General features: G+C 40.1%; 1 protein-coding gene across 1 annotated transcript; it reads right to left on the bottom strand.

The window, feature by feature from the left end:
- Window positions 1-6375: 6375 nt before the first annotated feature.
- Window positions 6376-11093, bottom strand: LOC308125399 (uncharacterized protein). Its single transcript, XM_080489095.1, has 3 exons — window positions 10823-11093; window positions 7311-7387; window positions 6376-7007 (listed from the first exon to the last, which is right to left on the bottom strand). Exons 1-3 carry the CDS (start codon window positions 10938-10940, stop codon window positions 6747-6749), a joined length of 456 nt encoding a protein of 151 aa, XP_080345221.1. The 5' UTR covers window positions 10941-11093; the 3' UTR covers window positions 6376-6746.
- Between the last annotated feature and the right edge of the window lie 6528 nt (window positions 11094-17621).

Genomic DNA, 17621 nt, shown 5'->3' with positions numbered 1-17621 from the left:
CTGGGAAAACTTTCTCACTTTTCCTCTCTTACGGAATCACTTTGGTTGGACAGTATGCTTATGTATGTATGTTCCTAAAAAACTGTGAATAAAAAGATTTATAAAAAAAAAAGAAAAGACTTGTCATACTGCAAAAAAGAGCAATAAGAATTGTACACAATGTTGGCATTCGGGAGCATACTAATCCACTTTTTTCTCAATCAAAAATTTAAAAATTTATGGATCTTGTGGAGTTTAAAACTATTCAAATAATTCATTATTTGAATTATTTATTACCCGGTAATTTTCAAAAATTGTTCTGTAACAGAGAAAGCTGTTATGATTTAAGAGGAGAGTTACAGTTTAAAACTCATAAAGTCATCACCGCTCTTAAAAGTTTTTGTGTCACAAATTGTGGCATAAAAATATGGAATAAAATGTGTGTGGAGACTAAACGACTGTCAAATGTGTGCCAATTCAAAAAGAGATGCAAAGAGTTGATCCTGGTGAGGTACACTGTGTGTTAATGACAGGAGGATTGTTTGTTTATACAGTAGTGCTGTTTGAGTGATAGGTGAGTCTGAACTGTTGATAGTATAGTATATTGTAGGATTTAATGCTTTGATAGTGATGACGATATATTGTTGTAAATTAAGAAAACTATAATGATGTGAAGGGGTTAGGTTGAATAAGTATGTCTTCTTCCTACTCCTTTTTGTGCATGTGAAAAACACGGGCACATATGGTGTTGAACTTTTTATATTGTTTATATAATTAGATGTTGTGTTTTTTTTTTTTTTGTTGTGGTTTTCTTTTTTTGTGTCGTTTCGTTTTTTTTATATGTTCGAAATGAAAACTTTAAATCAAAATCTGGACGTTTTAGAAAATTCCCTCTCGATCCAGTGGGACGTTCCCAGTTTAACAACAATCATATGTTATATTTTCTCACTTGAAGATCAAGACTTTTCCACTTCCAAGGGAAACAAACCACCAATGGACCTGCATCCAACATACATGAGTAAAAATTCTCAATCTGAGTAAATGAATATTATACAGTCCAGATGATTCCCTTCTAAAATCAATGTATTTTAAAGCTTAAGAGCAGACGTCACCAGTCTACTTTTCCATGATGTACATCGTTTCAAAAATGGCAATTTGGCCAAATAAATCTGCAAAAATTAAATTGTAATTTCATGTTTTTCTTGCTTTCTCGTTGAGAAGGTAGTTTGAGAGGAAGAGGAGGCTGCTCCTCTCAGCAAGATTTCTTATTACTCTCAGATGGGTTTTTCGATCACAAAAAGAAAGGAAAAATCTGTATTTTGTGTAAACCACAGGCTGTCAAATTCTTCATGTAGAAGAAGAAGACAACACAAGCTTGTGTTTGGCTTGTCCAACAGGTAGTTGAGAATTGGCCTGCGCAGCCTCCATTCCTGCTGGATATTGTACCGTGTGGATCATTATTGTCCGTTTCATCCACTTTGCGTGTCTCTGTAGAAATCATTACCCAGAGCGGGGATTTGTGAGTCATTATCAGATTAGATTTTTTATTGTTCTAGCACCCTTCCCTCGACCCCTCCAGGCGCTCCAGACTCGGAACTAAACAAAACCAGAAGGAAGATTTTAGGGTGGATTTGGCAGACAAATAAAAATCACATGGACCAATGATACCGTGCCTGTCTTTTGAGAGTCTCTTAACAAATTATGGTTGCATTAGGGTTCATGCTCGCAAATATTTAGGCTTACAGAGTTCCATACGGTACTTGTCCAGACTGCCTCTCCAGCTGCAACCACCTTGATGATGCATTTGAAGCCAATGGCTGTATGTAAATACGGGGGAAAAAAGTGAGGCAAGTGTTATCTGCAGATGAACCTTATATCTCTTGATGTTTGACAGGTCTGCAAACATCACAGAAAGTCCGTGAAATATGTCAAGGAGATGGTCCAAAAACAACCAAAAAAAACAACCCCAAAAAAAAAAAAGCGAATTGTTGCAGGTGTAAATCATAACTTCGCTCGACTTTCACACACCAGGCTTCCAGGACAACCATCAACAGAAGAAGAAGAAGAAGAACGGAAGCTGGTTGATCTTTTAAGGTGAGACGTAAATCGTCCTTCAGGCTTGATTTACATAACTGTTTGAAGAATGGAAATGTAATTCAAAGGATGCTCGTCTTTAAGAGGCTGAAAAAACACAAGGAGGAAAAACAAATGCAAAGATTAGATTGGATTGGACAAAGTTTGAACACTTCCAATTTCTCCAAACAGGAACAAGTTACTGTTCAACCTCCATAGACGTTCAGTCTGTATTGGACATGTCAGAAAGAAATGGGCTTTAGGGAAAACACAGTCAGTTTCAGGGGGACAAAACATTGAAGTGTTGTTTTTTTTTAACTGCATGTCGAATCCTTTGTGGGTAAACTTATCAAATTTCAACTTTGTTTTCCATGTGTGTAATACGTTGCGTTGTCACTTGAAACATTGTCATGTAAATGGGGCTTTACCCTAAGATCAAGCAACAGGAAGAGCAACCTGATTCTTCATCCTAAAATTTGTTGACTTCCAGAATAGGGACCTCATGTCCGATATGCACATTGAACTTCTTAAAAATATAAAGCAGTAAACCATCTTTTTTTAATTCAAAATCCTCATTTGATGTGTTACATTTTACATTTTGCCCCACTGTATCTGACCAAACTTTGACTAATCCAGGGCCAACACTTCACTCCTTGGGGCTGATCTTAAATCCTTTATTGTCTGTGTTGTCACAATAACATTTTCAGCATTTTAGAAACACAGTTTGTGTCCGTCTTTGAAGGCTTCAGTTTTAAAGAAGGTATGACAGCTTGACTGAAATATCCCCCGGGCTCCCCTAATATAAGAAAATGAGACATGTGTGAGAATTTCAGGGACAATCAGTCAAACGGAGCTCTTCAGCGCCATCCCGACCAGTTTCCAAAGCCATCCATCACTTCCTGTAGCTGTGGAGTGATACGGTATGTTCCTGTCTTTTGTTAGAGTTACCTTTACTTAGCACAATTACAGCCCTTTTCGCTCAGATTACACATTCAAAGAAGATTAATTTGGTTTGACAGCAAACGTTCAGATTGAGCAGAAACAACAACCAGAGGCGAATGTTATTGGACCCCATCTGACCCCACAGGTGCTCCTTCACATTTTTCAAGTATACTTACATTACTCAGCATGCTCACAAACTATTGAGACCCTGTCAGTCTTTTCACATTTTGTTTCAACATGGCCTAAAATTCTCAAAATGTTTTGCTTTCCCCTGACGCCTTTCTCCCCTCTGCGCTCTCTGTTTTGAGTACCTTGATTTTTCAAGGTTGGCGTTTTCGCTTTGATGGCAGGCAGACAACTTCCTCATCAATCATGCTCCATGGAAAGGAAACGTCGGAACAATAATCGATTCCACTGATAGCATCCACGCTGGAGCCTGCTGTTGTTGCAGCTGCATCCAAGAGAAAACTCCCAGTTCTCCAGTGACCCCGCTGTTTGTGGCCTGAATCCCAAAGTCTCAGCTTCGGTTTGGAGTTCATGTACATCAAACACTTGTTACCAATATATGCTTTGATCATAGTCAAACAGATGTAATCTGCACATCACTTCGTTGCTGCCGTGACTCTCCTCGTTCTCTGTTTGAAAAGCTGTGGGACCACGACTCGGATTAAACATGAAAACATATTTTTCAGAGGTAACATTTCGGCCAATGCCATTCACTTTTGAAAAGAAACATATTTAGAGATCAAGTTTTTTTTTACACTCCATGGGTGTAAAATATATATCTTATCTGATCGTTCGGCCTATGTAATCGATCATTTATCAAAATACTTATATTTATATAACACAAGGAGGTGTTTTTATTGTTATTAGAAAGTCTGCTGTAATATTTTGACGACTTCTAAAAGGTTACGTGCTCGGGTGCACATATGCATGGGCTCAATCAGTCATTGTGTCATTCTGACTATATAGTTCCATTTGAGTGCCAATAGTCCTAATGATCTTTCTTTTTATTATCTTATCTTTCAAGTTCTACCTCCCTTACTTTAAACCACAACCATATGTACATGAGAGTAATCATTTAAAAATAAATACCTGATATTTAATTGACAGTTGCGTGTAATTTGTTGAATAAGAATTGTCCAGATTGGAGCTTCTTGCGGGCCTCTCGCAAACCCCTGGAATACAGTATTTTGTTGCATGCGGTTTAATTCAGAGGAGGGAGCAGATGTCAGAGCATTATGTTACCCACAAAACCTTAAAAACAAAAATAGAAAACCAGAAGAAATTGAAAGCTACTATCTTTGTAAGGCTACTGTTTGGTTGTTTACATTTCGACGTTAGAAAAACAGTGTAAGAAATCATCTTACAGCTGGATTTTCTCAATCATGTTTTCTATCATGTTTTTCTAACACTAACCCAATTTTAGACCTCACAAGTATCGTTGCGGTATCTCAAGGGCAGACCAATTATTTTTTTTCAAAATTGATGTCTGGTTGTAGTTTCCCCATACCTGTTGTCACAGTTCTACATTTGATTTTGTTTAATATTCACCGGTGTAATGTTTACCCTGCTATGTGCACACATTATAAAATGTTTGCTTTTGTCTGCGCGAACGGTTGAATTATCGAAATAAATCCAAAATAACATTCCCTTTAAAACACACACACACACACACACGCTCTGAAAAGACAGTTAGTGCTGGTAAGAATATCTTGTGGGAGGTGTTACATTCCATTGCAGCTGGCCATCCTGACTTTTACCGGCATAAGATAACAGAATCCTACAAAATTTGACATTTCTTATTGTAATGTTACCATGATCCAACGGAGCTGAATAGTAGGGAATCACGCGACGGCTACATGAAGCCGAAATGGAGCCGAAAGTGGTTCTTTGAAACTGTGAGGAGGCTCAGGAGTCAAGCTGAGGATGAGCACCGTGTACTAAAACATTAAAGCAACAAACTATGACCGCGTGGAGATTTTTTACAGGGATCAGTGTAACTTACATACATAGAATTGGTAAGTTTGGATGCCCATCCAGTCACAATTAACCGGTTGCTTCGCCACGGGGACAACAGGAAATTGTGGCTTTTATCTATAAAAGACGAACTAAATTGCTGTTTTTGTGCAATGCGTGCAACAAACACACGTCTAGATTATTCCAGCTGCTGTGTGAGACCTGCAGGTAATTATTTGTCAGCCCAGAGGAAATACGAAAGCTGCAAACAGCTGCAAACAGCTGGAAGCAGCTGGAAGCAGCAAACCAAACCTCATCCCACAGCTTCTTATTTATCTAATCTCCTTTTATTCACTTTATAATAGATTTGAACTTGGGCGAGAATGAAAGTGAATGACAACCTTAACGAGCACAAAGCCTCCGTGCTCGTGGAGTGTCTATGTACCAACCATAAAGCCTCAGTTTGAAGCTTTGCCCTCTGCCCTAGTCTTTTCACTTTGGGAATAGCTGTGCACGGAGAATTTTGGGGGTTTTGTCTTGAACAGCATGAGGGCCCGAGTGAAGGAAACTGTGCCCACATGTGGTTCTGATCTTCCCATCAAACTCAGTAAGACAGCGAATAGACACACTTCTGGAAATGTCAAGCGACGTGTGTTTCATTGACGAAAGATGTTCGAGTCACCGTTGAGAAAAATTATTTACAGGAAAATCCGAGTTTCCGGCAGAATGGTGGTGAACTTTGATTTTCTTTCTTTCGTGTTAAAAAAAAAAGAAGGTTGGTTTGAGTGTTTATCTTACTTTTGGACTTATACCTCGATGACTGTGTTAAATTAAAACACAAACTCAAGCGGAATCACCCCGATCTTGATCCTAATCTTAAAGGGGTCATATTATCCAGCTTTTCAACACTTTCACATGTGTCACATTGGTCCAAAAACCTTGTATTCAAAGTTTATTGCCCCAAATCCAGCTTTTCCTTCATTTTCAGCCATTTGAATCATGGATCAGAGGAGCTGCATTCAGAATCTGCTGTGTCTGTGTGAGCTGGACTGGTTCCGCCCACACATGCCCATCTTGGGAAGAGGAGGAAGTACTTCCTCTGGTGGTGCAATGTGCCAGAGCAGAGCTGCCTAATTGTGGGAGGGTCAAAGGGAGGGCCTACCTTGATTGGGATTGGCTAAACCCCCGATGACACTATATAGGGTTTGATTTCTGATTGGCTGGTTGGAGCAACACACTTTTTAAAAACAGAAACAAACCAGGGAGAGAGAGGACAGACTGTCTTCACTTCTGGGGCGTCATTCCAGGTATGAGGACTATTATTACTGTTGGAAAACCATTAGAATGTGAATTTAGCATAATATGACCCCTTTAACTCAAACTCAGTATCAGATTACAAAAAAACAAGTGGACAAATATTTTGATAACATTACATTTTTCCCATTTATTTAACACAGTTATAAACACATTCATACCAAAGAAGTGTCTAATGTTAAGGGCAAAGGTGAAATGCAAAGTATGCAAAATAATATTAAAGATTAGAATAATACTGATAATAGCAAGTATTGTGTGAGGAAATTCACAAAAGAATTAAGAGAAGTAGGGGAATTAAAACTTAGCATATGGTGGATAGTAGCTGCCTTTCACAAGAGGTATATCTAGAAGAAATGCATGTATACTGTCATACAAGTGCATTTACTGTCACCGGGAGCTGGCATTGTGACACAATGCCCGTTGTCCTGTCAGTCTGAGTGTTGTGACAGTGGCGGCAATGCTTCGGACTGTACTTCTGTTCATTGGTCCATTCCATTTGTATATTTTTGTCCCAGTTTCGACATGCTCGCATTTTGCTTGTCCTCGTGGTGCGACTTGATCCTCCGGCAGTAGCAGATGGCATTGAAGAAGCGGCAGTGGCACGACGCGTGCGAGTCGCAGCAGCCAGACAGGGGCAAGCAGGTATGCGTGAGATTCGAGCACATGGGCTTGGCGAGATTCACGTTCTGTTTAGCAGGAGGGGTTATGTGCTTCGGAGGGACAGGCGCCACTTTGGGTTTCTGGAAGGTGGAGAGAGAGAGAGAGAGAGAGAGAGAGCGCGCACAAAATGGGAGACAGCGTCAGGAAAAACAGCCCGAGTCCATTGGTGTGCTACACTAACACTGATGCAACTTGAAAGTCTTTGGCTGTTTGTCAAGAGCTACAAACGCTAAAGCGTTTCTAACTGTGATCCTGTTCCAAAATGAAGGCATTTTTATTGAAGGGAGGTGCAGTTTCCCATAAACACACCAGCAAACTATGTCCCCAAGCTGTGTGTGCTTAATGTGACAGGCAGGTAAAGCCAGCCCAGATTTCCATCTCACCGGCACATGAATCCTCTGCCGTTCGAAATGGCCTCTCCTGGCAAACAGTGGTCTCACTCTGCCTTGGTTCAGAGAGCCTGAAGGGGAAATACATCAAGAGAATCTGATCAGTTCAAAACCAAATCGCAACATCTAACATATGGTCACCACAAATGCACTCTGCACGACTGGAAAAAGCCAGTAATCCTTCAAACTCCCCATCTATGCCTGTTTCTTCACCTCACAGTTAAACTCATCATTCCCATTTCACTCTATATTTATTGAGCTGCATTGAGTTTCATTTCTCGCGTACCACTTGCTTTTATACTTATTTTATACTCTCTATACTCTCTTTCAACGAGTGCAATATAATTCAAATTTGTTTGGCAGTTTAGCAATCCCCAGGCCTCAACGAACCCCAGCACCACCTAATCCACACATGGTTTAGATTTAAATTGCTCCCCATATGAACTATATTGCAGGTTTGTAACTGGGTAAATTTGTATATTCTTATAGCTTGTTTTCCTTTTTTTTTCTTCTTCTGTTTTAATTGTTGTGAGAAAAATGGGGGGAAAAAACTTGCCTTGCCTATACTTAAAAAAAAAAAAAAGTAGAGGCAATGTAAGTTTGCACCTATATGTTTTTCATGCAATAATTTGTAAAAAAAATTGTAATATTAGTAAATATAAAAAAAAAAAAAATTGAAACATTGATTTCTCAACTTTTTTAAGTATTCATTGTTCACAGCCCGGAGACACTTAAACAACCAGAATGTGGACAAAAGAATGTTGACTATTTCGATGCTGTGAAGAATCTGAATAATGAATACAGTACGTTTTTATTATGTTGTTCATCTTAATGTGTCCAGGTGGCCTGGAATGGCCACTCTCTGCTCATTCTGTGCGACACAAGAGAAATATGTAATTGTGTAGGCTTGACGGGTTTTTCTTTTTTTTTTTTTTTTTTTTTTCGCAACATACAACAAAAATCAAAAATACAATGACAAAATCAAGGTGCATCTAGTTGTCACACTGCTTGTTTTTGAATCAGGACATTGCTATGTGGGACAGTCATTACATGCAGCCTATGTGTTCTCCACAGCTATGATAACATGGGATAATATTAGAATTATCTCTTTATCAATCCAGATCATAATACAATGCTTCTGAAATCCCGCTATCTTCTCTGGCCACCAGGGGTCCTCCTTCGAATCCCCTCATACAGTAGACTGTAAATCCTGCTATCATTCTCCGAATGCACCTCATCTTGCAATTAGTCCGAACATAGGGTGCTGCATACTAAAAGGCCACAGAGTTGATTGTAAACCCAAACTGTGGCTGTGTGCACATTTACTTCTTCACATAACTGAAATCTCAAATAAACCTTTACTTGTGGGATGCCAAATCTTGCATAATTGGGGTCTTTTTCCCCAATAAAGCAGCGATGTGGAAAAGTGAAACCCTGTAGCGCTGAAAGTCTCTGGTCATGTAAATGGGAGTGAGGGGAAAATAAAGTCAACTGTAACTTAATTCATTCCAGCCAATCTTGACATACATGGCAAAACAGCAGTACCAACCAAATACAGAACAGCATACACTTAGCAGTTCATATAATTTAATGGTAGGAATAAATCACTCCTCGAGTGTGGCTACTGCTCGCAGCCTCTTAAGAGGTGTTTAACCTGCAGTTTGAGAAAAAGGCCTCTGCATAAAAACCAGGCACGGCTACGCATCAGGTGTGAAGTGACAAGTTTATATGCCTGGAAATGGACAATTTAACAGAGGGCCTTGAAAGCTTCACTTCTTTATGAAGTCCATAATCCACTGCCGTCACCACAGATAAAGGGAAATTGTTGAGGCGCTAAGCTTCTGAAGACAATTTTAAACAGTTAACCTTGCTGGAAGAATGGGGTGGAACTGAAAAAGCGTGCACAAAACAAAGATTTTTTACAAACTTAGAGTGTGGTGAGTTTGTAAGTGTGCAGCTTCAGGGCTGATGTCAGTTACCCTGAGGTTTGATGTGATGATAAGACATTTTGGAAAAACCCAGAATCTTCTAAATGTTAAAATTGTTGCCGCTTTAATTGCAGCCTGCTAAGATTGTGCAGCATTAACCCTGACAGTACATAAAATGCCTCATTAAAAAGATTAATCTTTTCTGCTCTCCAACTCCAACCAAGTACTTGTAAACCTGACAGCCAGTGATACATCAGAGAAATGGAGCCTATTGCTGAGGACCACAAATATTTCTGCCTTTCTGCCACGTCCCAGCTGTGTTCACTGGCAGTGTGAAATACTTAATGAGTGTTTGTATGGACAATGACCCATTTGTGTCCCAGTCTGCTGCCAATATCAAAATATCCCAACATAGGGTCACTAACATGAATTACATTTGTGTGCAAAATATGGCATCACATGTGTAAAATAGGATGTTTGTGTGTCTGGTTGAAGAATTATTGCTTGTCTGAGATTAGCAGCAGATCATCTTGCACTCACTGTGCCACTTAAAATCCCCTAAAAGGCAGAGGAGAAACAGATACTTATCTTATACATAACCTTTTCAATTCAATGACAATTGGGCAGAAACTCAAACAAGCAGACATCAGGAATGAATTTAATATGCTGCCTATGGCCAGAGCCTGTATCATCTCTCTCATCATTTTGTCACTTCTTTGACAAAAATATTTTAAAAATATCTTTAAGACTCACAACTATCCTGGCACTTTTACTCTGAATCCAACAAAGTATTTACACAAAGAGCAAGATTTAAGGTTAAATTTGCCATCATCAACAATGGATACGAAAATATGTCATATTCGGAATATATGAAATACTACATTACTCTACACACACTGTAATTCAAGAATATATAGAATAGAATTTCCCCCCAATTTTCTGGCGTCAAATCCGATTGGGACAAATTGTTCAGAAGCATTTCACAAGCAATTGAACTTGCAAACGATTAACAAAAAAAAAAAAAGTAAATAAAAATAAAATAAAATATATATATATACACATATATTATATATAATTTTTTTAATTAAGATTTACTCCATTTCGGAAATTAGTCTTGTATTGCAATAACAACACCTTTCAGTTAATAAATTCACAATTTTATCCAGGCTTGGAAAGCTGTAAATAGATTATATAAAGAGTGTTCGGGGAGACCTTTAAAAGTGAGCTTTTGTTGAAATTGATCCAACATGTTTGAATTTTATTGGCCAATAGAAGACTGGAACTACTTTAATATTCTGATGAATCTAGATTTAGGCAGGCATGCAGGCATGCTAATGTTGAGGGTGACTGTGTGGCAGATATAATAATAATAATAATAATAATAATAATAATAATAATAATAATAATAATAATAATAATAATAATAATAATAATAATAATAATACATTTATATGATCGTTACAGATGAGTGAGGTTGTTTTTCAGTGTCTAACACAGAGATCTATATTGTTATAAGAATTTTTTTTTCCGGCAGTGATGTTGCGGGTTTGAGCGCCTCTCCATACGGGCTTCACTCACCTGAGCCCCGGGAGAGCGCACCGCTGCGTCCGCCCTGGACATCTTGCCGTCTGGAGAGTCCATAATGTACAAGGGCCAAATGCACAAGACACATTAAGTACAGCACGGACAGCCTCATCCTGGGCAACACCTGACGCCTCTATTTCCAAAACAAGACAAAGAAAAGAAAAAAAAGAAATAGCCCACAAACAAAATACCAAAAAACGAAATGGAGACTTGGTGTCCGGCAGCCAGCTGCAGCCTGCGGGGCCAACTTGTTGCTCTGATGTCTTGCCCTCTCTTTCTGCTTCCCCAACTTTTAGCTTCTTGAGGAGGCAGGCTTACACACACAGTACACGCCCCTCCCTGTCCAGCCTCGATTGCCTGTGCCCAACTGATTTAACACAAACGCGCTGAATGGACATGCATTGCACACATGCACAATTCAGTTCTTCTTGATCGAAGAAATCATCATTCCCACTTGAGCCCCTGTGTACTGGTATTCATTACAGACACCTGCACAGTGGTAGTATTTCCTAAATGTAATTGCTAGTTGTAATGGTCAAATATAATTTACCTTCTTGCAATTCAAGCTGAAAAGTCTTTGTTTTCAGAACACTTACAGGAGCTGGAACATGTGAATGATGTGGATGAATTAAGCTGAATCAAAGTATTTACACTTGAAATGAGGAATGAATACAGCCAGGTCGACAAATGATTACCATATTTAAAAAAAGGAAAAGTTTAAAATCACTTTTTCCTTTTTTGTTAAGAATTATATATGTTCAACCAAATTACACAACCAGCAGGACTGAGAGGTTTTTGAAGAGTGAATAATACAATTAAGGGTGAATCTGTAATGCTGGTTCCACAAGGCAAGAAATCCTCTGTTCAATTCCGGTCTAGGAGGCCTCAAGCTTACATGTTCTGATCACTGTCTCTCAGTGTTTACTATGGTTTACCTTGTGATGGACTGGCAACCTGCCCAGGGTGCACCCTGCCTTTAAACCAGACGTGTCAAACATATAGCCTGTGGGCCGAAACCAGCCAGCAAGAGGCTCCAATCCAGCCCACCAAACAACCAACCAAATTTTTAAAGAGGCTTTCAACTTCACTTTAAGGACTGTTATTTTCTTTTTTATTGTGTGCTCGTGCCATGAGATTTAAAATGTATCATCATTATCATCACTGTAATCTTTTTTTTTTTGAAGAAAACCTTTTTTTAAATACATTTCTGAATAGTACTGGGAAAAAAACCCTCAAAGTGCTTAAATTGAGAAGAAGGAAATAAAAATCTAATATAAAATCAGATTAAAGTAGGCATCAAAGTCCGATGAGTGAGTGATCAGAAAAGATAAGTTTAAACAAATATTAGTTACAATGGAAGATAAAAGCAGACATCAACAAGGCTGGTAAAAACCAGTGCCTGTGCAATTAGAACAGTCTTTTTTGAAGCTCTGCAGGGTTTGAGGAGCTCTCAGGTTGGCAGGGAGGCCAAAAAAGGTTATTATGGCACCATTTACTGGTCCGGCCCACTTGAGATGAAATTGTGCTTGTCCTGAACTAAAAGGAGTTGACAGCACTGATTTAAGCCATATGGATGCATTAAGAGGGGGTGGGTTGGGGGGGGGGGGGGGGGGGGGGGGGGGGGGGGGGCACCATTGTGGTGTGGGGGATTTACTAGTATACTAACTGCATATATAATTTCTAGAAATGCTGAGGGTGATGAACCAAACATATTTTGATGAACGTGGCAACAGAAGACCAAAGACTCAGTCGCCTTAGCATGCAATAATCTGTGTCTTCTGGCTCTTACGTTAATTGGATATCTCTCTATTTGCTGTAGATTTAAGTCCCTCTGTTTCCATGATTGTCCATACTGGAATGAACCTCTTACCGAATATCAGCTCAGAATAGAATAATGGACGTATGGATGTGGTCTCCTCTTACACCACAGTTTACTGCGTACACGCCCCCAACCAGAAAACTTAGGTTGTACAAAGCAAGTAGTGAGCATAAAATTAAACTCAGCCTGACTTTTTGACATATCATTTAGCAGCCAGATGTGCATTTATGAGTCTTTGGGTTGTATTTCTATAGAATGAGCCAATCTAAACTTTACTGCTTTAAGCCAGTAAAGTATCAATAATGTTGTGTTGACACTACTTTTCATAACCCACTGCGCCACATTTTTCTCCTCCTGTCTCCGTTCCAGTGACAGAGGAGCTCTAGATTTATTGAACAGATTTATTTATTGAAGTTTTTTTTCCTTCTATTTTTGTACCTCTTGAGATTCCTAAAGCCACTGACTGCAGTTAATGCATGTTTCACCCAGCGAGGAGAAGTGTCATTTTTCACTTGAACCCAGGACAAAAGATTTATTGGCACACACGTGATAAAACGCACTTTTAATGCTGATGAAGCAAATCAGGATTCAAAGGAAGCTGCTTGGATGTGCATGCGTGTTTTATTGCTATGCACACAGGAGGACAAATCTCTCGATACTCTTAAACTATATGCCTCATTCAGTAAACTGTAAAATGATAAAATGAAAAGCTGTGATAGATGTGACAGAGCACTGGTTTTCAAAAGGTGGGGCGGGTCTTTCCTGAGGGATCCCTGTAAGCTTGAGTTGGATCAAGGGTCACTTCCTCTTTCTTAAAAACATATAACCACGGTGGAGCAGTAGGTTAAGCCATGACCTTGAGAGTGAGGGACTGGGGTTTGAATGTGGCAGACCCAAAAGCACAAAAACAGAGTTAAAAAGGTTTATTTTGAAAAGTCCAGGGGTGATGAGACAATCAAGAGTCAAAACACAAGAATCACAAGGGACACGAAGGAAGAGGAATTGCTGGATGTCAGCGCACGAGGCAAACTAGACAATCTGGCCGGGTACAAGTAGGGGGAGGCCCAGGGGATGCGCATGAGGATAATGGGGCACATGGAGGGGAAGACAGTTGGATAATTGGAAACACGAGGGAAGACACACTGGAGCAAGCAGATACACAAACACACACACACACACCAAGACAACCAGAATCAGGCCCTGGGTTTTTACAAAAACGGATATTTCCTCTTCTACGTTTACAAAAAAATATTCATTTGTACTGACCCACAATCCTGTAGGGGGCAGTGTAACGAGAAGCATGAAGCCATGATAGCCAATCAAAACCCCCAACTGAGCAAGCAACGTCCATAGACGTCCAAAACACGTCTGTCCGTCCAGGCCGTAATCTGGACGTCTATTTGACAGCCAGAACCAGTTGACAAATGACACATAAAAAAAAAAAAAAAAGATGGACATCTAAAACACCCAGAATCAGTTGAAAGGTCACAGCTGTCTGTTAAGTCCAATTGCCTGTTTAATTATTGATTTGTCATTAAAATAATGAGGGAAGTAGATCATAACAGGCAAGAGGAGACAGCATGTGAAATTTAATGCACAATCCACTGTGGCTGGAGTTTTCAGGAATCATTGTTTGTTGCGACTCGCAGATGTGTTTGTATGTAAACGCAAGAAACACAGAGAAATATCATCATTTTGTAAGTACCTGGATACGTGTAAACGTGGCCACAAACACATGTACACACCAAGACAACCAGAATCAATCAACACACACAGCGAGGCGCTCACACTGCAGGGAAATGTGACCCAATTCGGATTATTTATTTTGCTCACAAGTGACTCGTTTCCAATCTGTTTTGTGGCCGTGTGAAAGCTCCAATTCCAATTCTTTCCACACCAGACCCAGGCCTCGTTCATACGTGGTACCAATTCGGATATTTTTCTACACGCAACTGCCTCGTCATTGACGTGTGACTGACGTCACTGATAAGCCCCGGAGGAAGCGGCTCCGCCAAAATGTTTTTTCCTCATTCTCTTACCTTTTAACTTATTTTGTGCATTCGTGTGCTTATGGCATGTTCTTTATTACACATACAATAGTTTTACAGTCCTGACATGGTTTCTATACAGGCTGAAATCTGGGCTGGTTTTTATTGAGGTGTGTGGGTTCTACGTTGTTTGGGCTGGAAACAGTGAGTCACGTGTGGCAACCCTGGTGCTGACCGGCGTGCCATCCATGTTTAGTTTTGTAAACAGCATTCTCGGCGTAAATGTGCATGCACTCTGGCGCCCGAAAACGCTGGGCCCGGTCACGTTCACACGGCAGTCTGAAAGTTTTTCTTTGTTGTGGTGCAGCGTATACATGATGAAACTGTCTCTATTTAGCAAAACCAAACAACTATTACAGACGATGACTTCAATCTCAACATATAATCTGTTTTAATGAAACCTTCTGGTGTGAAATACAGTGAAATGTCCTCCCCAAAACGTCCCTATCTGTGTTTTCTTTGACATTTTTATGATTTGCATGGTGCTTTGGCGGGCCAGATTGGAGTCTCTTGTGGGCCTTATGTTTGACACCCCATGTTGGAAAAACTATCCAAATCTGAGTGTTGCAATGATTTTTTTTAACCAAAATTTACTCTAATCGTCACGGTGACAAAAGAGGAAGTTAGGCATTCAATAAAACAGAATTATTTGCTGTGAAGCAATGCACATGACGTTTTGGTGAGACACAATTGGTTCGAGCTCTGTGGGGTCTAACCAATAAAAGAAAGTCGAGACAATTCTACTGGTTGGTTATAAAATTTAAAGGAAATGATAGTAATGTTTATTTTGGCATTGCTCTGCTCTTAGGTAACATTGTGTGCCACCGACCACAAGAAGAAGGAAATAGGAGAACTGTATGTGGAGATCAGAAAGTAATTATGGACAAGGCTGTGGAACATTTCTAGGCAGCAAATGTGAACCTCTTAAGACAGATGCAATCATCATTAACAGCTTGAAAATGAAAGACTGCTGCCGACAGGAAAATCAACTACATGTTGAAGAGAAAGATGGTGTGAATAGGAAACCAGGAGCCAAGAAAAACATGCAACACAAGCTTAACTTTATCATTACCATATATCAAACTCGACTCATCTGGCACAGTTTGTAAAAGTGTCTGTACAGAAAACTCACCGAGGAACCACACTGTGATGGAGATTTCCTTCAAAGGTAGCGGGTGTGCGCTACCTTGTTTTGTGATTTAAATTCGGACGTTTATCATCAATCATTCATACCAGCTTTACGTCACTGCAGACAAACGTGTTTCTTTGTGGATGTGCACCAATGGATGCGTGACCTAGTGGGTGAGGGATTCACAGCTCACAAAACATGTTCTGCTTGCTGCGCACCAGGCTTTTTAATCGTCCCCCTGTGGATAATGAACGTGTCTCAAATGGGTATGGATGATTTTTGCGAGGCATCTTTGAAAACTGTGCTTTCAGCCTTCTGCTTTACTTGGGATCTGAAAAAGCATGGGTGGCATCTGGTTTCCAGTGTGCTTAGTGAAGTCACGACGACATCTCTGATGGATGCGTCTGATCCACCGATTCTCCTTTTGTTGAAAGATCCCTTTGATCCCAACTGTTTTCCTGGCGAGCCCCTGTCCTGCTTGTTTGAGCTCTCTCCCTGCTCAACACACCTGATTGCTCATTACTCGGTTATGTCAGGTGCGTGGTGATGAGTCATTAGATTCAGGTGTGTTGAAGCATGACAGGGGCTCTCCGGTAATAGTGTAGGGTCACCCCATTTGTCGCCTCGGCTAAAAGCACCAACGCCTCTGTCTAAGCCTCTATTTGTAGAGCCAGAAAGAGCAAGAAAGGTTTATGTACTGTAAGAAAAAGGCCATGCTACAGACTTACACATAGCAGCTCATACATCAAGGAAGAAGTATTCACTGTGGTGTTCGTTTACAACAATCCAGAAAAAAACATGTCAGGGAGGAACTCTGCTGGATGCGTATCCAGTGAGAGGAGAGGAGGCCCTAAAAATGATCTCAAAGAGCCGAGGTCAGCCTAAGGACCCCCCAGAGTCCTTCAGGTTGAACTCATATCGCCACGTTAGCATCATGTGCACTGAAAAAGATTCATAAATTCATTCATGAAATACTGTCTTGGGAACATATCTCATTTTACAATATCAAAATTCAGTGTGTAATTACATAAAAAAAATTTTTTTAGATAAATCTGGTAAACACCAGGCTGGTGTTGTCAGAAGGGAGCTTGCTCATGAACATTGGGTCATGATCTTGAGTATGAGATTGTGGATTTATGCTGCTGTAATGAGTCTTCTCCACAGGGTGGTTGGGGCTCACTCTTCTGAGCTCAAACATCAGAAACAGATTCAACACTTCACCATATAGCTCGATCCCACGCACCCCACTGGGAGAAGACCTCAAGGTCGACTCAGAACCCCGCTGGAGAAATCACGTACGTATATATTTCTCATTTAGTCTGGGTGTCTCTGTGGTCCTTCCAGAAGACTCGGAGGAAGTCACGTGGGAAACTTATAACTTTAACGCATGAAAGCACATTTGTCAAATATCTCACAACACGACTAACATTGCCAACTTTACAAATATTGACTCCTCTCCCCACCTCTGCCTCACAACCGTAGCAGGACCGACTGTGGATCAGTGGAAGTGACGGAGAGATGAATCAGAAACCAACATTGAGCGGAGCTTCACTGAGTAACTACTTTGCAAGAGAAATGTTGGACACCTGATTTGGGAGGCCATCACCATCAGTCATATATATACGAACAGCCACATCATCAGAAATCATTCAACTGAAAAGAATTTTACGTTATTTTCAATACAGTTTAGATGATCACAATCAAGACAAGATAATTCCTTTTGCTTCCATACAGAAAGCCCAGGGTGTCGGACTCAAAAGAGGAGGGCAACTTTTTTTAAGTGAGAGACAGTGCATA

The sequence above is a fragment of the Lipophrys pholis genome, assembly GCF_963383615.2.
Source record: "Lipophrys pholis genome assembly, chromosome: 20".
NCBI classification, from domain to species: Eukaryota; Metazoa; Chordata; class Actinopteri; order Blenniiformes; family Blenniidae; genus Lipophrys; species Lipophrys pholis.
Note: the sequence above shows the minus strand (reverse complement) of the source record. Positions and strands in the feature narration are given on the sequence as shown.

Coding starts and splice junctions, on each gene's coding strand:
- LOC308125399 (XM_080489095.1), bottom strand. CDS start 10,940: ATGAGGCTGTCCGTGCTGTACTTAATGTGTCTTGTGCATTTGGCCCTT. Junction 7,388..10,822: donor TGCGCTCTCCCGGGGCTCAG/GTGAGTGAAGCC, acceptor TTTCCCCTTCAG/GCTCTCTGAACCAAGGCAGA. Junction 7,008..7,310: donor GGCAGAGGATTCATGTGCCG/GTGAGATGGAAA, acceptor TCCACCTTCCAG/AAACCCAAAGTGGCGCCTGT.